Below are 22,521 nucleotides of genomic sequence, written 5' to 3' on the forward strand. Positions count from 1 at the left end.
GATTTTTTATAACACCAATACAACTTCAATGTATGTTTTAAGTTAAATCAAGCGTGTTCCGAAAGGGTTTTTATAAATAGAGGAAGGAATTTGTCTTACACACGATATTACAATTTATACAAAACAATTTTTGATACTAAGCTGCCCATCAGTTTTGGTTAGTTGCAACAGAGAGCAAGGTGTTCATTACAAATACATAGAAATTGATTTCATATCTTTGTTATAAGTTTAAATGTGCTATAAGATTTTTCGTTAGCTATCTTTACAGCAATTTCGAACAATATTCCAAAAAAACTATTACAGCAAAATTTTATCAAAAAAAACCTTTATTTCCCAAAGCAGCCACTTTCGCAAAGCAATTCCTAGCTTATTCCTTTCTAACTAAGTGAGGATCAATCTTTATATATCTTCTAAAACCCCCCGAAAGTCCCCATCCAGCATATATCATGTTTCTTTTTAAGTAACTATCTTTCTCCAAGGAGAATGGACCCCGAAAAAAAAACTCACCATTTTAATGTTCCATGGGTCCCTTTTTTTAAGTAAAAACACCATATATTTTGCAACTTCCTAGAAAAGATGCCACAGTTAGGAAAAATCGCAATAAAGAACGATTTTTATAGAGGGATGTTAGTAATAATGAATTTGAAGATGTAAATCTCTAAAATAGCTTGAAGATTCAACCGACGAGCGAGGGAGCATGTCCATATTGCTTCTGTAATCTGCCAATTACATGAAGGAAATTTGCTACCTAAAAATTGATAAAATTGGTCTTCTGATAAGGCAAAAGAACTAATTCGGATGCTTTTTACGATTATTGCTGCAATTTATGTCAATAGCAGTTGAAGTCGTTTGAAATCCAGCAGATGATATAAATCGGGAGTCCTAAGAAACCGATTTTTGATAGTTCCCACTCCGAAAGGAGCAATTAAATAGATTGCTTCGATGGATTCCTTTCTTTCTTATGTGGTTGAAAAACGACACAGACGGATATACGCGTCATTTCATTAAAAGCGTTATATCACTGAAACGACCAGGAAACTTCAAAGTTATAATATAAAGAACAAGAAAAATTCTGACACTCTATACAGCTGAAAAATAATATTGATTGTTGTATTTTCATCACCTTCTAAAACCACCGAGATGTTTTTTATGCGCCATCGCTGCCATCACGGTTTTAAAAGATACAGTATTAAAGTCACCAAAAATTACTTAAATAGTATCGCCAAAACTCGATGCTTAGCCTTGATTTAAAATTTTGCATCGCTCAATTTTTAACTTAACTCAATCAATTATTAAGATGTGAAATTTAATCCGTTAATGAGTTATAGTTTATATATACACACTACATTCCGGGATACACTATATTCCGGGATATCATCCGTTCGCTTGTTGAACTCCAACTGGAATCCTGCAGACGTTTCGCCAAAATCTCACTTGGCATCTTCAATGCTCGCGCTCCGAAAACACTTCGAACACAGCGGAGCGCGAGCATTGAAGATGCCAAGTGAGATTTTGGCGAAACGTCTGCAGGATTGCAGTCGGAGTTCAACAAGCGAACGGATAATATCCCGGAATATAGTGTCATCACATTTTTCCATTTTATTATATATATATATATATATATATATATATATATATATATATATATATATATATATATATATATATATATATATATATATATATATATATATATATATATATATATATATATATATATATATATATATATATATATATATATATATATATATATATATATATATATATATATATTTATATATATATATAATAAAATTATCCATCTAAAACTTAGAACTAGTCTAGAAAGTCCGCGAGTGAGTTGAAAAAGCTTGATGTTCTGTTAAGTCAAATAAAAATTAACTATCCCGAACGAATAACAAGCTGCATCAAAGTTCCAATGGTTGTTTATTTGGTTTTTTCAATATTGTCGCCATTTCCAAAAATTTAAACAATTTTTTTTCAGAAATGCCTGACAACATTGGATTTAACGTCACTTGGTGTCGGCAGTTGCGTGGGTACCGGTATGTACCTCGTTGCAGGTATGGTGGCAAAAAATTGGGCGGGCCCAGGCGTAATTATCAGTTTCATCATTGCCGCCATAGCTAGCATATTTTCGGGTAAGTAAATTTTACGTCTGGAAGCCACGGTTCTCAAACAGAAATCTGTTTCCAGAAAGTGTTTGTTTTCTATTCCAATCACGTTCAGAAAACAAGGAAGTTGCTTTGATCTTTAATGCATCCAGTTGTCTGTATGGATTGAATTTGAATTGAGAGAATATTTTTCGACAATATCCACAATCATTTTCGTGATGTAAATAGTAAATTTAAATTGGCGACATCACTCCTAACAAGTTGATTGGAAAAGATCTACACTGGTAGATTTGTACCTCAATTAATTTAAATGCTAAGTTCAGTTTTGTATTACACAGTGATATCAAATTCCCATTTTTTAGAGGTAGAGCTGGTATAGCTTAGTATAGTTCTCTCATGTTACGATTATTATTGAATCAAGCTTGACATAAATTTAGTTTTTACGGCAAAACACTGCGTAAATCCATATAAAACAGGCAACATTTAGGTGGTACAAGAAGACGTTTCATCGTCGATTTGTTATGACCACTTTCAACCAATCACAATTCCGTTGGATAAACTAAATTGGATCTTTGCCGTCTAAGAACAGTTAGAAAAGCGTCGGCCGACGGCAAAGCAGCTTGCACAGTCTTCCGTTTTCATTTGTTTTATATACGTTCGAAGCAAAATAATCTTATTTAATTTACTCAAAAAACAAATGAAATTTTCTTGGCTTGATTAAACTTTAAGATCAGTTTGCTCGAAGCTCAAATTACAGAGATATTCACGCAACGCAGTTCAAAAAGTTGCTAATAAAATAAAAGGTTAAAATTGGCCTTTTGGGAAATTGTACTAACTGGTATTAGAGCATAAATCAATTTTAACTAGTCCAGTCAGCAGGGCACACGAAATATCCTAAAATTAAGCTTAGACAAAACTTAACTGATTATATTTTCCACTAAACCATAACTAAAACACGACAGCACACTCAACTGTTGAGTGGACGTACAAACATAAACAAAAAAAAAGCAGATTTTAATACAAATGAAAGTTTTCAGTACTATACAGCTTATTAGACCTACTAGGTTTATGTCAGAATGAGCCTTTTAAAATTTTACATATTTCTACAGCCAACTGAAACAAGCAAAATCAAACATTTTTTTATTGAAAGATAAACCATCAACGACTGACTTTATTAGATTTTTTTCAAACTTGACTAGACAATATGCTTCACTTAGTTTAAATCTTAACTTAGATGGTAATCGAATTAAAACAATTATAAATACAACAAATACAAAGTAATTGCAACTCTATGTATCACATTTTATAATCGATTTAAATTGAGACCTTTGCATGCCCATCAATAACTGCCAGTGACTAAAATTTATTTAAGCTTGTGTTAATTATTTATTAACACAACATCTTGTGCTGACACGAAAAAAATGCGGAACTTTGTGAAACTGAAAATTAAATTATAAAAATTGTGTCTGCTGTCCAGAAACCCAAATACTATTAAAACTGTGTTAGTACGAAATACCTCTCAGGTGGCTATAATTTAATTAGAATGCCAAATTTTGGAAAACAATCTATGAATGCAACTGCTTTTGCGTATGCTACTACTTCAATGTAAAAACTGATAAAATGATAAATTTACATTTTTGTATAGTCTGTCTCTGTCTGTCTCATGATGGCTTTCGACGAACCCTCCCCAACAAAACTAACGATTTTATTATCTATTGTTACTTAGCTGTCAAGGCAGGGATGGGTCAGGCATATTTTTATCTCTCTGATATATTTATTGAGGGTTGACCATTTGTGGCAATGTGGAATAATCGTTTTTACTGTGCCTATGAAAATGAAAACGAAGCTAGAATAAAATGAAACCAATCCTCCATAGAGTTCTTTGTGAAATGGGTTTTAAGTGCCACAAGATATACAAAAGTAGTAATCGAATCTCACTTGGAGATTTAATTACCGTCAAAAAATTAAATCGAAAGAATGGGACGATACCACTCAAAACTCAAACTACCAAAGCAACTTCAAATAAAGGAAAACGCATCACCATAATACATGCTGGGTCAGAAGACGGGTTTGTCCCAAACTGCTTGCTCTTGTCTGCAATGAATATTAAGGATTCCAGCTTGGATTATCATGAGGATACAAGTGCCGAACTTTTTGAAAATTGGTTTCAAAACAATATTTTAACAAATATTCCCAATAACAGTGTTATTTTCATAGGTAACGCAAGCTACCACAGCCGTCTGCTACGCAATGCACCAGCCTCATGAAGTTCAAAAAATGATATTTATTTTGAATGCAGTTTCAAAAAGGCGCAACTTTTGAAAGTCCTGAATTCAATTACTATTAAAAATATAGTATGTATGCGATAATTTGGCTGCATCGGCTGGGCATACTGAGCATAGAACATTTGTGGAACCAAGAAAAAATCAAAGGTCAGATTAGAAAATATTACTCCTACTATAAGTCCCATTATAAAACTTTTTATAAAACTTCCTCCTGCGTCTTTGAAAAAAAAACATACCAAATGAGAGCTGGAAAAATTCAATGCAGCATATTATAAAAATTGAGGACTCCTCCATTACTATACGAAACAACATGAATCCTGTCATAATTAATCTCAATGACGAATCTGATAATGTAACAGAATTAGATTTTGGAAATTTGGAATAAAAATGTAATTATGTATAGATATTCCTAACTAATAATTTATTTATTTTTTAGTGTAATTTAATAAGATTAGACCCACCTAAATAAATAAAAAAAAATATTATTACCAAAATCTCCCCTAATGTCGTTTCATACTTACCGGACCCGAGTTTTATTGCCGTCGGCAGGTAACTTCGATAATTGTGGCCAAAAGCCAGCACCACGAAGATTGAGACAGCAGGCCTCAGAACAAGCCTCAGAATATTAAAACACTGTAATTAAAAACTTGGCCTTTCGAATCATACATTTTGGGTGACTACAAAACTTAGAAACTTAACTTATTTTCACATAGTAAGTTAATAAAAAACCTAAGAATTTCAGAACTAAATATCTAGATTTTAAAAAATCCTCTCCTTTCTATTGACTCAATAATATATGTTAAATATAATACTTCCTTTTTCGCTTCCTACCGACCGTTTATATTTTTTAGCAGACTGATAGACATCTTAATAAAAACAACCGCAAACCACTTAGTAAATGTAGGTTAACATTTCTAAATAAACCCCACCCTCGCCACCAAACATTCCAATTCCACGCCGTTTTGCTGGCTTCAAAGAATCCACGAGTCACAGCAAATTTAAGCAATATACATATTTGTCACTTTGTCGGAGAATTTACCGGTCTAATCTGATCAAAGAAACCAATATAAAGTAAATATTTTAAGCGGAAAACCGATCTGAAAAGCATTCATTCAACTGAAAAATATTTTTTTCAACGGTCACGTCAAATTCCAATTCCGTTCCATACACTAAGGAAATTACACCGTAACGAAATCGAGAACTCCAAAAATTACTTTCTAAAATTGCTGTATCAGATAAAACAGGCGCCTTCTCTTGGATAATTACCCACGAACCCTTACCGGGTCGTTTCGAAAACACGACTTGCGTGTTCCAACAGTTGAAACTGTAGTAAATTAAACTTTAAAATGACTAGACTAAAATGATTAGTTAAAATTGTCACTTCTAAAAGTTAAAATATTTTGTAGAAGGTGATTGGAAAGGAACCCTCTCATTATTTATTACGTAATCTTTTTTGTTTTAATATTTCAGCCGTAAGCAAGCAAGATGATGAATTTTTTTCATTTCCCCACACACTTCTACAGATTCTACTGGTGATTACGGTCGTGGATTAATATTATTATTGGATTCGTCATTATAATTTTTAAAGACAAAATAGTATGTTATGCAACAAGTGCGGTAAACGGCAATTGACTCACGAGATTATTTGACGCGAGCGGAGCGCAGCGGAGCGAGTTTTTAATAAACGAGTGCATTAAAAAGTTTTTCTACCCCCGTCTGTAAAACACCTAATTACCCACCGATGTAGCGTACGGGAAGCGTCACTTTACCACGTCAGTTTCGTTTCCCAGAAATCCGAGCCACTTCGGACATCTCCGGGATTTTACCGCACGGATTTGGGAGCAATCGGATGATTTCGGAGATATTTCCCACGCTTTGAATTTTGACGTTTGCCAATTCTGACAGTCAACTAACAGTCGTAGAAAAAGTATAGTATGCAACACGTTCGGTAAACTTTTTAACTCACTCGTTTATTAAACAAATGCCGTTTACCGCACTTGTTGCATAATATACTATTACCGAACGTGTGGCATACTATACTTTTTCTATGACCGTTGGTTTTTGGGTACATTTTCGCAAACAACACGATTGCATTCACCGACATGATTGTCAGAATTGACAAACGTCAAAATTCAAAGCGTGGGAAATGTCCGAAATGGCTCGCATTCATGGGAAACGAAACTGACGTGGTAAAGTGACGCTTCCCGCAGGCTATATCGGTGGGTAATTAGGTATTTTACAGACGGGAGTAAAAAAAATTAATTAATGCAGGGCTTTAGGGATGGGGCAATTCATTAAAAGATGATCTTTTGACGTTATGTTGACAAACGTTTCATAATTGTACTAAAGTTTGACAATATTAAAAAATGAAAAAATAAACATAAAAAATGAAAAATGAACACTTTTCAGCTTAAGATAATATTTTAGATCAGTTGGTGATTGACCAGAAGTACAGGCCAGATGTGGTAAATTTATGATTGGAGCAAATACTAAAGGACAATATATTGACAAAAAAAAAAGATTATTATTATATTAAATAATTGACTTGAAGCGGTTCACTTTTACAGAATGTTTTTTAAAGTGGAACGCATCAACGTTCAACCCGATAAAACTTCATGGTTTCAAATTAACTCCACTGTCTATTATTTTGAAAGTTGCAATAAATATTTTATAAATGGATTCGTTCGAGAATTATTCCCAATTTCCACGTATTGGTTGAGACAAATTTCAAAAGACACAAGGAAGTATAGAGTTGCTCAATTCGCGTTGGTACGAAGACACAAAGACGCAAAAAATGAATACACAAGTTCCTTGGTTCCATATTTTATCCTGAATTTGGCGATTCACAACTTCCACCAATTTAATATTGAAATGATTGTACATTCACACTTCGAAAAATATCGCTTCAAAATAGAGCAAGGAGTTTTGTATGAAAATTGACGAAGACAACCTTCGAGTCTGCGACGAGTCTAGCACACTTAATCCAAATAGTTTATAGTATGTATTTCCATTACATTTTATTGTGAATAAATATTTATAAGAATTTTAGAGTCTTTGGCACACGCATTGCATATTTTGTCTTGCGAATCGTTTGTTACAAATGCAATAAGCAAAAAACAATTACATGTCAATAAACTTGGATCCATAATCCATAAAAATTCGGAAACATTTTGTCTCAACTTAAACGCATACAAACATAAATTGCAAACTAATCAAAATGCTGCTGGTTTTCAACGAAATATTAAAATCTTCTGTTTTATCTGGTTTAATAAGTAGGAAGTATTAAATATAATATAGGATATTTGCAAAAACTTAATTTCGATAGTAGAGTAATAAATTAATATAGATTAATATTCAAATAAGGAAAATACAACTTTACAATTTTCCATACCCATAAAATGTAATGATTTTATAGTTGCCGTTAATGAGAAGTAAGAATAGCTCGTGTTATCAGCAACTTGTGAACCAGCGCGTGGGTTTTGTTAGTCAGCAGGGCATGTGTTTACACGCACCACTGGGGATTAATGTCCCGTTTCTAATTAGTGTAAACGAAACCACGCCGACCTTAAGCCCCTTTACTCTCCACCCATGTAACGGTTAATTAAAACGAATTCGATATAATTGGCGAGCACAGAAAAACTGCCAATCATCAAACTTTGCAACCATAACCAAAAATCAAATTTGTTAATGCATAATGTAACCCTTAAATAATATTAAATTGTATTCATTATTTAATTTTTACCCATATTGCTTTTTCAATTTAGCATAATTTATACAATTATCGCACTTTAAGGGAGTCCAATCACAACTTACAATATAATCAATTCAGGAGCTCTAAAGGGATCTTTGTTATTGAAATCGAGGAATTTATCTAAATAGGAACGTTTCTTCTCAGTGTTGAATCCAAAGCCATTACGAATTTCAGAGAAATTTTCTTTAGAAATTCAGTTATATAGGGGTAACCCTTTCATTAACTTCACATAGAATTCAATGTATATACAGTGAACGGCTAAACAATGATGAAAATTAATTTAAAAATTAGGTATCAACATTTTTTCTTGCTCATTATTTGCAGTAATTACAAAATATACAGGGTGGGTAAAAATTTCTTGTTTTTATGAAACAGTATAATTCATCTATGCACATACCCTGTATTTATTTCGTTCTTTTTATGAGCAATAGAATAAAATACAGAAATTTCAATTTGAAATGTACAGGTAAGTAGCTAGTACCATTTAAGCTGTTATTGGTCGCAGTTACATTTGGTTCAGTAAAGAAAGTGAACACGGCGCATGTAAATGAATCTCAGAGAATTGAAATTTTAACTTTAATATGAAACGACTAAAAGATTATAGTTTGTTTAATTCAAAATATACAGAAAAACCAATTACAAAATCCACACCAATGAGAACACAAGATTAAACATTTTATTAGAAGTTGAAGTAACTTCGAATAATAATGTTAGTCAACAAACAGCTTTGCGTGTATTAAAAGAAGAAAAGTATCATCCGTACAAGATTACATTAACGAAGCAGCTGAACGAAGATGGTCCCTTGCGTAGGCTACAGTTTTATGAAACTATGATGAAGATGATGAAGCCACATTTTGTTTAACATAAAAATCAAAATAAATAAACAAAATTGTATATACATAATTGTAAATTGCACAAAAAATAAGTGCCTGACCAGGGATTTTGAACAAAATTATTTCTTCTTATTTTTTTGATGAAAATCTTTCTGGGGACCGATATTTACATTTTCTCAAATTCAAAACAGCCTATTAACAGCTAATGTTCCAGACGAACAGAGTTGATTTCAACAGGATGATGTTCATGATGGTAAAATGCTTTCTTTCATTAAATAAAAATTTTGGAAATGAAGCTTAATATATCAGATCGGTTTGAGAAAAACGATATGTTAAATTTAGACTTTTGCAATTATTCCGTAAAGCTATTTCCGTCCTAGGTGGTACTTTTTCACGTCGCGTCCATATCGTGCAGAAAACTCCCCTTAAAAAGGCATAAAATTGTTTAGAGTCTATAAAATTTTACGCCTCTCGGAGTTTCCGCTCATTTTTAGTTGAGCTTGGAATCATGCTCTTTCTTTTTCTTATTTCAGTCATATAAATTTGGAGCGCATATGTGCAATAAATCAGTAGAGTATACCAATAGCTCTAGACCACAATCCTTCAAATTGATGTATAAATTATTAGAAGAAAATTATTCGAGCTCCAGACAAAATTTTGGCACAAAATTCTCCAATTTTTCGCCAATTTCATTCATTCAATTTATGATAATCTACTCTTAAGGAAGAAAATGCAGGGGTCTGCTTCTAAATTTCACTTTACGCCATTTTCTTTATAACTCAACTTAACTTATTATTATTTTCTGAACAGTTAACAGGACCTGGATAATATACTGCAGTAAAAATGCCAGATCCAAACTGCAAACTGTCAAATTAACGAACCGTCAGGGGCCATGTTGATTGTTGAACGCTAGTAGATTACATTGGTTAAAAGCGACATTCGAAATGACATAGCTTGGGCATATTGAAAAGTGCCTATATTATCATTAACGGTAGTGGCTCCACATACCTATATGATATGGAAAATAAATTTATTACATTAGTAATTAGCATGATGTCTACAATACAATATTATTTAAACTTATAGTAGACGATAAAATTTCATATAGTCTAATAACAAAAATAATAATAATTTGCAAAATAATTGATTTGAAATATCGGACTAACAACTAAGCGTCAATATGATTGAAACTCTAGTCAAATCATGACAAGAGACGATAAAGCAGGGAGGGATTAAACAACTATTTAAGTATCAAAATAAAGCTCCCCAAACAAATTTGTTTGGTGAAGAGACCCAATCTTTGGAGCATTAACAAAAAGGCACACGGAAAATTATTTGAAGTTTGGTTTGAAAATAGCCTTCTTCGAAAGGATGCAAAAAATATTTTAATAGCAAGATCTCTTCGGGGCTATGAGCTTGAGAAAATATACAAAAAAATATAATAATAATATATTATTAAATAAGTTTGGCATAAACTTTGGTGGGAATTATATTCAACGGAGAGAAGACTGAAAAGATCTCGTTGTAAGGGGTTTTTTTTTTCGATAGAACTTTAAGTTGCAATAAAACAAAGATGAATTATTCGATTGACATGAATTTTATTTATCCAAAAGATAATCTTGTGTCATTACATTTTAAATATGATTTCTGGCATATGACAGCCACGGCTGGCGCGGATGTAGTCCAATCTGGAAGTCCAATTTTCGATGACTTTTTCCAACATTTGTGGACGTATATCGGCAATAACACGGCGAATGTTGTCTTCCAAATGGTCAAGCGTTTGTGGCTTATCCGCATAGACCAATGACTTTACATAGCCCCACAGAAAGTAGTCTAGCGGTGTTAAATCACAAGATCTTGGAGGCCAATTTACAGGTCCAAATTAGGCGGTCACCAAACGTGTCTTTCAATAAATCGATTGTGGCACGAGCTGTGTGACATTTTGCGCCCTCTTGTTGAAACCACATCTCCTGGACATCATGGTTATTCAATTCAGCAATGAAAGAGTTAGTAATCATAGCTCTATACCGACCACCATTTGACTGTAACGTTCTGGCCATCATCGTTTTTGAAGAAGTACGGACCAATGATTCCACCAGCCCATAAAGCGCACCAAACAGTCAGTTTTTCTGGATGTAACGGTGTTTCGACATACACTTGAGGATTAGCTTCGCTCCAAATACGGCAGTTTTGTTTGTTGACGTAGCCATTCAACCAGAAGTGCGTTTCATCGCTAAATAAAATTCGCTTATGAAAATCGGGAACAACGGCAATCTAGTTTTGGGCCCATTCGACGAATCTACGCCTTACTTGATGATCGTTTGGCTTCAATTCTTGCACGAGTTGGATTTTGTAAGCACGTAAACCAACATCCTTCCGTAAAATTTTCCATAAAGTGGATGGACACAGATCGATGGCGGATGGACTCATTCGGGTCTTCCTCAATACTACGTTCTACAGCAGCAATAGCTTCTTCTGTACGCACCGTACGGCGTCTCTGGGGATGCGAGTTATCAATAACAGTAAACGTGGTGCGAAAACGTGCCATGGTTAATCGATGGACGATTTTGTCGACGATAAAATGGACGTAGTGCACGATACGTATTCCGCACAGAACCATTATTTTCGAAATAAAATTGCACTATTTGCAAGCGTTGTTCAGGCGTGAGTCTATTCATAATGAACTGCCAAACCAAACTGAGAATAAGTCACTTGACATCTTGAACAGTAATGCCAACTTCAAGTTCTATACATCGAAAATAGTAACCCTGTACATGTAATTAACGATGAAGACATAATCTTATCAATAATCATATTAAAATATAAAATCAACGAACATATCTAAAACAGACTTGACTTGACTACAGAACAACCACTCTTCTCGATGTTATATTGAAAAAAAGGTTCCACGTGTAAACTAAACATAAATTGGAATTATTCTGCTTTATAAATGCCCAACTAACAACGGGTAATTAAAGTTCGATATCAATAGAAAATTTGCCGATATACCGAACATTCGCGTCAAAACGCGGGAAACGTTAATGAACCTTTGTTGAAAGTCGCTCAACGATCCCGATTCAATCTACTGTTAATCAACTGACCCGGCCGCGCCTAAACAAATCAAAGAAATCGTATATCTCTCATATATAGACGCGTTAAGTTTCGTCCATTCACAAAAATCGATTGGGCCCGATACCTTTTTTTAGATTTTAGTGTCTGGAAACATCGTCAACTTTAGTACCATTTCCTGCTTTAATAGATTTTATCGATTCAGAAAGTATTTACTTTGGCCGTGAAAGCGAACTCCGAGTTTCGTTTGTTTCGATTATAGAGCGTGTGTTCGGAAAATTGTTAAATAAACCAAAAGGAAACCTATAACCACACAAACACTAATTTATCAATGATGGCCGCTTGTCACGTAGAACTTGATCAATATTAACTTCGAAATATTTGAAATCATTAGCATATTTCCGCATACGGTAGTCGGCAACTTTCGCATGACCTTTGGGACAGGGTTGCAAGATTACTACTATCAATCTTCATGTAAATACGAACAGTGCAAAAGAGAATGCAATTTGTGGCATAATAATCGACCTAGTTAATACTTGGGATATTTGACATTTCTAATAGCAATTTCTAAAAGTAAACCCATTTGAGGTAAATAGATACATCTGGCAACCCTGTCGAATAAGGCGTGCGAATTGTGCGAAAAATCCCCAGTCTTTAACGGTGCCGTTTGCAAACTTGCATGTTATGTAAAATTATGATTTCTTTTCCTTTTTTTTCCTTTTGTGCCTTTTTATTGTTGAACAAGCTTCCGCTCCTTCTCTTGTAAAGCCTTACAACAATCTTCGCCACAGAGGTGATTAACTTTCTAGATATTCAGTCACCGATTCTCTGGTTGATATATTTGTTGCTCCGTTCTATTGTATTTTTGTTTTAAATTTACATTTACTTATGTTGTTTGTTGTACATATTCCTATAACGTATTTGCGGGTCTCTATACGCATTAGTTTTATTTCGATTTTAGAGGTTTCAATACTGTGTGTAAATAATAATAGAGAAGTAGATATGTATTCAGTTAAAACCAATATTATAAAATTGTTCTACATTCGTCAATTACAAACAAACAAAGAATTAAAATGCACACATAATACAGATATAAGTGAATGTTCCCATTTACCAGTTATCAAATCAGAAATATATTACTACTTAATTTGTATGCCAGCTTATAAACATTTTTTCCAGAATAATATTGGTTCCTAAGCGAAACAAGATAGTTTACTTCATCCCCGTTATTATGGGTATGGTCTGTTCATAGATATAAGAAAGTGGCCAATTGCTTTTGAGTGGGATTATCCAAGGGTTGTCATTAACATATAATGCAACCAGATTATTACCTAAAGTTTCGGAATTTAAATTCAGGTAAAATTGTGGTCCGTAATAGAAAATAATTTTATATCTACCTGTGTTTAATATTCTTTGGTTTGGTATACTACTTAGTTTAATTTTATTTAACTTAATTAGTAATCAAGATATAATACGGCGTAAAATTTACCAGTTATACGAGGAACAGCATGCTTACATTAGATATCTTAATTAGGAGGCTTGAAAAAGATGAAACCGGTGTTAAATGTGGCAGAAATACCTTATGGAAGTGTATTCAACACATGGGTTTTAGATTTTAAAAAATTGACAAGAGGCAAGTTTTAATGGAATCTTTTAGAATTGGAAAATGGCTACTGGAATATCTAGAAAAAATTAGGATTTACAGAGAACAACAAAGGCCAATTATTTACTTGGATGAAACCTGGTTCCACACTTATGGTACCTCGGAAAAGGGATGGGTTGACTCAACTGATAAGTGTAAAACAAACGCGCAATCAAAAAGAGGTAAAAGAATAACTGTTTTGCATGCTGGCTCTAAAGATGGTTGGATTCCAAATGGACTTTCTCTGTCTGCGAAAAATATTAAAGATTCTTCTCTGGATTACCATAAAGACACCGCCGCTGATTTATTTGAAAGTTGGTTTAAAAACAAACTAGATCCAAACATTCCTCCTAATAGCGACATTGTAATGGACAATGCAAGTTATCACAGTAGACAGTTAACTAAAACCCCTTCCTTGTGTAACACAAAAGCAACAATCCAAAACTGCATGCATAATAACGACATTTATTTTTACGAAGATTATACCAAAAAGCAATTAATTGAGGTTCTACAAAGCTTGAACCTACAAAATGAATACGTCTGTGACAATTATGCAAAAAATCTAGGGCATACGGTTTTAAGGCCTTACCACCTTACCACTGTATATTTAGTCCCTTTGAACATGTTTGGCACCAACTGAAATCTGCCATTCGCCGTAACAATGTTTTTCCCCGTGTTAACTCCAATGTCCTCAAACTTATAGAAACCGAAGTTTCTAACATCCCTCCACAAAGTTGGGCAAATTCTGTTAAACATATAGAAAAAGCAGAACAATCGTATATCCATATTGCAAATAATATAGAACAAATAATAATTAGAACAGGCGATGATAGCGATAGTGATACTGATATATTTTGTGAATAATTTTAAGTAATTTAACTAGTTAATAAAAATAATTTGTAACTTTGTTTTAGATTTAAACATAAATACATAAATAAATGAATAAATATTGTTTAGTATCTTTCCTTACAAAACCCCAAATAATAAAATTCTAAGCAAAGTAGGAACCTGTTCGGCCATATTTCATTCTTACAGCTTGCCCGGGTCTTTCCTTAATTCGTATCAGTTAGTCATTTTCTTATATCTATGAACAGACTTTATTTGCCTGTTAATGGAGCATTTTCTATATTTAGAAATAGTTCTTAAACCAAGAGTCGGCCGTATTCGTTCATCGCTGTCTCCTACAAAAATCAACATCAACGTGTAGTGATATGTTTATACCTAAATATTCGACATCCAAAGGTAATAGGTGTTTTAGATATTGTAATTTCTACATGTCATCTTTGTATTTGTGCCATGCGCGAAGAAAGTGTTTTGGATGTGCGGTCCCACTATATTAAGCCAAAGCCACATCATATAGCTCAGCATATTATATTTATTAACTTGTGTATTATGTGCAAACTTTTGAATTTAAAAATTTTAAATAGTACGACATATTGTAAATTTCATATTATTTGTAAAATTTTTGCCAGAATTTTCGCAATGATGATATATTTTATGAAAGAGATCCAAACTTGACCGAAGCGACGCTTGACCAAGCCATGAATTTTACACTCATATAGCCCCGACAGGAAAAGAAATTTAAAATAGCAAAAAAAGGTTGTAAATTAAGAGATCCAAACTTGACCAAAGCGACGCTTGACCAAGCCATGAATTTTACACTCATATAGCCCCGACAGGAAAAGAAATTTAAAATAGCAAAAAAAGGTTGTAAATTATGACCATATTAAGGTTAATCGTCGAATATTAAGGTTTTATAATTAAAGCCCGTTAGACTGGATGCAACATCCGCATTTTTATCAGATACAATTGCTGTTAAAAATGCATATAGTTTTAACCGGCAACCCAGCAAAATATGAATGATTATTTTTGTGGAAACTTGTTTTTGAAGGTTGTCTTTTTAACTCAATATAATAGTTTTTAACGCCACAATGTATTTACCACACACACTTGTGGACATATAGCTGTTAGATGATATAGTGGCCCTACTTGATATTTTTGTAGAGAAGGTAATGTTGTATGTAGAGAAGGTAACTCACTAACTTGCATTTTCCGCCATTTTCTCGATAAACACTTATTTACACACACTTAAGTCGTCTCCCCAAGAACATTTAACGAGATTTAGGCATATTTTGAGAAAATACTGCCGAAAATTCCGCGTCCAAACTTCTTGACGATTTGTCAGCGGCCATGCTGTTGTTGAGTAGCACATGGTCGTTCGTTAAAAACGAGATTTTTAAATCTCGCGCGCATGTTGAATGGTTGCTTTATTATCGGCATAGACAGGGCCTCTATAGCTCTAGTATATGCTTGAGGGGATACAAAAAGTGAGAAAAATGGAAATGTTTGAATTGCTTAAAAAAATCTATTGTCTGCATTTTGCCTAGGAGGTGTGAATTTTACCTGAATACCTTCTCCACTTAGTTTTTTCTGTTCGATGTTTAATATTCCATAGTATTGAGAGGTGTAACTGAATGGCTTTCTTCGTAAAAGTATTTATGTTAAATATACGTATTTAAACTGCCAATGGTCAAATGGTCATTTTTAGTGATTTTGATTATATTTGGATTTTTTATCGACCCTTGGGTTTTTAAAAACAAAATTCTTGAGCCGACTTTCACACACAACTTCGGGAAAAAATAGCCGGTAGTACACAAGTTGCAAGTGTAATAAAAATCAAACTATACAGACATTAACTACAATTATTAATTTCAGCGAAGCTATAGTTATTGGCACCAATTAATGGAACTACTTCAAAGTTGTTTTTTTTTATTTGTAGGGGCGTGTTACGCAGAATTTGGTGTTCGAGTCCCTCACACGACGGGATCGGCCTATATGTACTCGTACGTTACAGTAGGTGAATTCGTAGCCTTCATTATAGGATGGAACATGATCTTAGAATATTTAATAGGCACGAGCGCGTGCGCGTGCGCGCTCAGCGCCTGCTTTGATGCGCTTTCGAACAAAGCGATTACGGAAGCGATGCACACAAGCGTCGGGGATTTTTTCGGTAGGCCTGGATTTTGTTTGAAAACCGTTTGTCCACCATATCGGTTTCAGGACGAGATCCCGACTATTTAGCGTTCGTTATAACCCTTTTTATGACGGTGGTGCTGGTCGCCGGCGTCAAGAAATCCCTGATATTCAACAACATCCTCAACGTTATCAACTTTTCCGTATGGGTTTTTATTATGACTGCGGGATTATTTTATGTTAACACGGATAACTGGAGTAAACACGGGGGGTTTTTGGCACAAGGCTGGCCAGGGGTAAGTGTTGGGCAAAAAAATATTAATATTAAATATTAAATTGTTGTGTATGCGGGCTGTTTGTATTTTCGTTGGCAAGTAACAACCTTCTTATTTTATATTTAAATAAATCCTACCGTTTTTGAATCATTTGGAATTCCATGTCAAAAATTATTTTTTTGCACGTCTAAATTGTCTATCGATTTCTCCGACTAAAAACTTTCATTATATATTTTGGGTTGATTTACTATAATAATAATAATAATAATTAACGAAAAAGTGACTACAACATTAAAAATTTAAATTCAAAAGACCTTAAAAGTTATTTGGTCAAAGAGAAACACCCCATTTTTATGTCATCCTATTTAACATTTAAAAAAAAGGGGGGGGGGGGCTTTGTATAAGGTGCCTTATTTCAAAAATTGTAGATACATCTAGCTATATAGAAATATTAGGAATAAAGCGTTTTTCGATTTTAAAAATACTGGGCTATTAACTGGCTAATCGAGCACTGATAGCTACTATTACCATCGTTTGACAATTTTGTTAATAAAAAGATTCTTGTAGGTAATAATAATATAAATATAATAAAACAGCCTCCTTTAGACTATATTTTCGACAAACATTCAAAATTATATTAATCTGTTTTTCTAAAGCAAAAAAAATACACCATAATAAAGCATAATTACTTCTTAATTAATATTATCATTAATTAAAAATGTTTAAATTAAAGGGTAAAGATGAAAGCGAACCCTGGCGACAGTTAAATGATAAATGTGAAAATGAAAATTTACATCCTTAATATAACTTAAATCCCTGTCGTTATTAACTCCATTTGCGACAATAAAAACCGTAACGGCAATTTCTGCCGAAGAAAAATCGATAACAACCCCAGTAAAAAATTGATGATTACAGCCGGGGTTGCGAACGACGTCAAAAATATACCGGAATTTTTCAGACCACAGGTTTTAATTACCCCGCATCCACCGTGCCGGGATATTTTATATTCATATTATTCAGGATCCGGTTAAAAATGTTTTAATAAAAGATATTTCGGACTATTTCTGAATTAAAAATGATTATAGCAAAAAAGGTCGGAATATTCAACGAATTTCTAAATACCGATATTAACGGACTACAAATTTGGTGGTGGGTGTTCCGTATGGCACGATAAAATCACAAAAGTGGTTAAACGAAATATCGATAATTGTTGAGGGCACAAACGAAAGTCATCAAAAATTAACGTTGTATGAGCTTTGGGTAATTAGAAATAGTTTGATACAAAGGAAATGTACAAAAACATTTGAAAGTATAATTTAATATGTGCACTTTATTTTATAATTTTGTAACGAAAAGTATTGAATTCGCAAATGCAATAAATAATGCGTTTTAAGAAAATGGTCAAAATATATTGAAACGTCAGCATCAGCACAGAAACCTTCTGATTTTACGTATTGCGCAAAATGTAGATATAATCAAAACATGCAATCCAAGAGTTTTGGTTAATATACTGGGTGCTAATTTAAATGTCCCACACTTCACAGGTTTAATTATAAAATATGTTTAAAGTAAAAAGTTACTATGTGTAAAAATAAGATCGAAAGGTGTCAAAATTTTATTTATATTTTTTTGGGGAGAACGTTTCTAACACTTATTGTTATTTTGACTTTCATCTGGTTATTTTGTTGATTGGAAAAATTATTTTACAAAACAGATAAAACAGAGTGAATTATCCATTTTTTTTTATTATAATACAGGGTAGTGCAAAAAGATGCAAGTCTTATAAAGTGATGAAAATTTCTTATGTCAAAGTATCGGAATTTTTTATAAAAAAGCAAAAATTAAAATTAAACTTTGACGCACCTTGCGAAATTTCGGACACTTATTAAATAAGGCCCTGTATAACGTCTTTAAATTTTTTAACACACACCTCACTAACTGCGAGTCGTCTTTATTGAAATATCCTATATAATAAATTTTGACAAACCGCCTGGTTGGTTAGTTTGTAATTAATTATTTGCTAACCCAATTAAATAATTTCTATGTTTCTTTGGCAATAGGTTTAGAACTGTACAGAGGTGTTGCTTAGATGTATGTAGTTTCAAAATTCATTTTATTTATTTTCTTTAATAATTCCGTGTATTTCTATATGGCTTGAAAACACTTAAATAAAATTTGTACCATTGGTTTACTCCTTGGAAAAAGTTGAAAAATTTCCGATAACAGGTCTTTACCGGTGCTGCGACCTGTTTCTACGCCTTCATAGGTTTCGATATAATCGCTACCACAGGCGAGGAAGCAGCGACTCCCAAGAGGTCGATACCATTGGCGATAATCTGTAGTCTTGGGATTATCCTTATAGCCTACGTAACCAGTTCTATGATGATAACCCTAATAGGTAGTATTTTTTTCAATAGAACTGAAAACTTTTCATACGTTTTCCCACACCATTTCAGTACCATGGAAAGAAGTGGATCAGGATTCAGCTTTAGTCGAGATGTTTGGTTACGTGGGAGCATATAGGTGTAAATATATCGTCGCGGTAGGTGCACTAGCTGGACTAACAGTATCAATGTTCGGCTCGATGTTTCCGATGCCCAGAATTATCTACGCCATGGCCCAAGACGGGCTAATTTTTAAGTAATTTAACGGTTACTTCTCTAGACCATGACTAAAAGCTCAGATTTACAGGATATTTTCCCAAGTATGGCCGAGCACGGGAACGCCAGCTCTGGCCACATTTTGTAGCGGGTTAGCTGCTGCATTAGCAGCACTTTTTATACGATTAGAAATACTTGTCGAAATGATGTCTATAGGTGAGTTTATTACTCGTAATACAACGTCAGCAATAAAAAAAAACTAAATATTTACAGGAACACTCCTCGCATACACCTTAGTATCAACATGCGTTTTAATTCTCCGTTACCAACCGCATTCTACCAATTTGGTGGAACTTCTTCCTCAGAGTCTTAGAACACCTCTAAGAGGTTCACCGACTAAGGATGGCATCCAACAAAATCCAAATGGTGTGAGGCACCTTTACGGCAATCAACTAGAACCAGACGCCTTGAAGCAAGCCATCGACGCCACATTAGGTCCTCCTGGTGCACCCACCCCTTCACCATCGCCGCTACCCACTCAGTCTACGCAAAGAGTGATGGTGAGAAGAGTAACGAGGAGGTAAATCGGATACGCCAGCAGTTTTCGTGTTGTAACGAACAACCATTTTAGATTTTTCTTTGTGGACAGAAGTTAGATGAATTTAAATATTTTTGTTACATATCTTTAAAAGTAAGCGCGCTAGAGTAAATAATATTTTTACATTTTTTCGCACCTTCTCATCCAACAGAATAAATGTAATGTATCAATAGAAAATCACACCTAACACTGGGTCAATATGTTTACAGAAAACACACATACCGATACCTTAATGCATTATCACATCACCATGCGTCCCACAAATCATCCGTTATCCACGCTCTGGGTTACAGAGCCGTAAAATTATCTCAACCTGACTCACTATCAATATGCTATATATCTACCCAAATAGCATATAATATGTGAGTGTACCTTTTAGACTGCATATCTTTTTTGATTCTAGACTTCTTTTGTTATCTTATTGTTTAGTTTTTGAAAACAAAAGTAAAATCTACTTTCTCTTCATGTTTTTTTAGCAGTTAAATTTAGCAATACAAAACTAAACTAATTTTTTATTTAAGTAAGCAATATTAGAGAAAATCGCCCAGAACAAAATTATATTTTTAGCTATATATTTGCATAATTTAAAAAAATATGTCATTTTTTTTTCAGAAAAGTATTTTCTGAAAATCACCCCCCCAAAAACAAAGTATTAATTTTAGGAATCAAATTTTCACATTAAAATGGTTGTTGGGTTATTTCATTAAACGTTTTCCCTATTTTTTAAGGCTTGTTTCATCTTGATAGTAGGTATCATCATATGCAAAAAAAAGTAATAAAATTTTTAGGTTGACAAAAAATATTGCATGAAAATAGGCCTTTACTGTCAAACTGAAAAGTCAAATTTGGCCTAGTTTGTTTTGCGCGCTATAGCACCTACTCTCATAAAAGAGATCTTACCAATGAGAGTTCTGGACGTAGGAGGAATCCAGGTTTTGTAAAAAGAATGTGATAATTCAATAGCTGCTTGGCTGAAAAGAGCCAAGGAGCGTGAGCAATGTTTTAAACTTCCTGCTTCCACCAAAGAATGACAGAAAACCTGTATAATATTTTTTATTCTTTTGGAGTTTAGTTCAAGATATAGTACCTTACTCTATATTTGCTCGTCCGAATATATATTTAAGATAATTTAAGTTAGGTTGTTCTATATTTTTGATATATTATATACCTACAATTTTTTCATATATACAATAGAAAAAAAAAGACGTATTTAAAATGTGTTTTATTAATGATTTAAATTGGCAGTCCTTCCCTTTTACCATCAGAAGCAAAATTAAAGATTAAATATTATTGGGAAAAAAAATTATGCATTTGAAATATTGCCAGTGATGACTTCGCAAACCATACCCAACAGATATACCCTACGCACAGTAACATCGTATATCCTTGAGACGTCTTAAGGATGTCCCTTAACTGAAACTTAATTGTTTTTAGAAACAAACTAATATTTTTGCTGACATAACTATGAAAATCTGAAGAGAATATCTATAATTTTAAAAGATTCTTTGAACGGGTTTAGGATGGGAAGCGTCTTAGATCAGTATCTCAATGCAGAGTGTTAATTCTGATAATTATAAAACAATTCCTTACCATAAAAAAACTGGTCTATGATAGAAGTAGAATTACTGAAACAGAATTTAATTATAAGTTGATATTATGTTTTTTGAGAGACACGCATCTTCCAAATTAATATATTTTCCACTGCGATTGAGCTTCCACCAAAATGTTCGTATCTAAGAGCGCTTACAGAAGTTCAATCAGTCAAATTTTCCTTATATTCGTGCAAACGTAGCACAAAATCGACTTCTAACCTATTGCAGTTCCCCAGACAGCGACGATACTTTTGGTGGCGACGAACCAGAAGAGGATTTTTCCATGAGGGACGATCAGTTTTTGGTGTCGGATAGAACCGAAAACAAATTTTACGGTAAATGCGGTTAAACAAAAGGCAATCATGTTTACTGAATTTTCCGCGGTTCTTTGCAGGAACACTTCATGGAGCTGGAAGCGCTACTAGTACGGGAGGTGTGGTAGGATCGACCGTTGGTCCGAGTCTTGGTTATATCGGACGTAGATTGCAGGTAGAAATCTTATTTACACCATTTGTAGATTTTAAGTTGCAACTCATTTTTAAATCTTTTAAATTAGGAGTAAATAGTATTACAGTATTCTAGTATGAACTCCCTACTCAGTGTCAGCTTTATATCGTAAATAATTATAAACAAAATAAATCATCCTTATGAATGAAAGCGCTTTCTAGATTTGCTGAATATTAACGATAATTAGAACATCGCGTACTTTAAGGTGAATGGGAAGAAAACATTTAGCCGGTAGGATGTCGAACTTCCATTGTCTTTATTTTTAACTTACACATCGTTTCG

General features: G+C 33.5%; 1 protein-coding gene across 4 annotated transcripts in view; it reads left to right on the forward strand.

The window, feature by feature from the left end:
• LOC132696838 (probable cationic amino acid transporter) overlaps nt 1-22,521 on the forward strand; it is a 64,381-nt gene that overhangs the window by 31,899 nt on the left and 9,961 nt on the right. For 2 of the 4 annotated variants that reach the window (XR_009618087.1, XM_060661895.1), the window contains exons 3-11: nt 1,988-2,141; nt 16,474-16,704; nt 16,755-16,963; nt 19,169-19,340; nt 19,399-19,582; nt 19,634-19,758; nt 19,816-20,122; nt 21,961-22,067; nt 22,127-22,221. Coding sequence is in view for 3 of the 4 variants with exons in the window: in XM_060661895.1 (XP_060517878.1) it covers nt 1,988-2,141; nt 16,474-16,704; nt 16,755-16,963; nt 19,169-19,340; nt 19,399-19,582; nt 19,634-19,758; nt 19,816-20,122; nt 21,961-22,067; nt 22,127-22,221 (1,584 nt within the window). In the remaining variant the exon portion in view is untranslated. Of the gene's footprint in view, nt 1-1,987; nt 2,142-16,473; nt 16,705-16,754; nt 16,964-19,168; nt 19,341-19,398; nt 19,583-19,633; nt 19,759-19,815; nt 20,123-21,960; nt 22,068-22,126; nt 22,222-22,521 lie in introns of those variants that run through there. The other 2 variants (XM_060661896.1, XM_060661897.1) reach the window with 2 other exon arrangements.

The sequence above is a fragment of the Cylas formicarius genome, unplaced genomic scaffold (assembly GCF_029955315.1).
Source record: "Cylas formicarius isolate icCylForm1 unplaced genomic scaffold, icCylForm1.1 PGA_scaffold_1__22_contigs__length_36826433, whole genome shotgun sequence".
Classification (NCBI taxonomy): domain Eukaryota; kingdom Metazoa; phylum Arthropoda; class Insecta; order Coleoptera; family Brentidae; genus Cylas; species Cylas formicarius.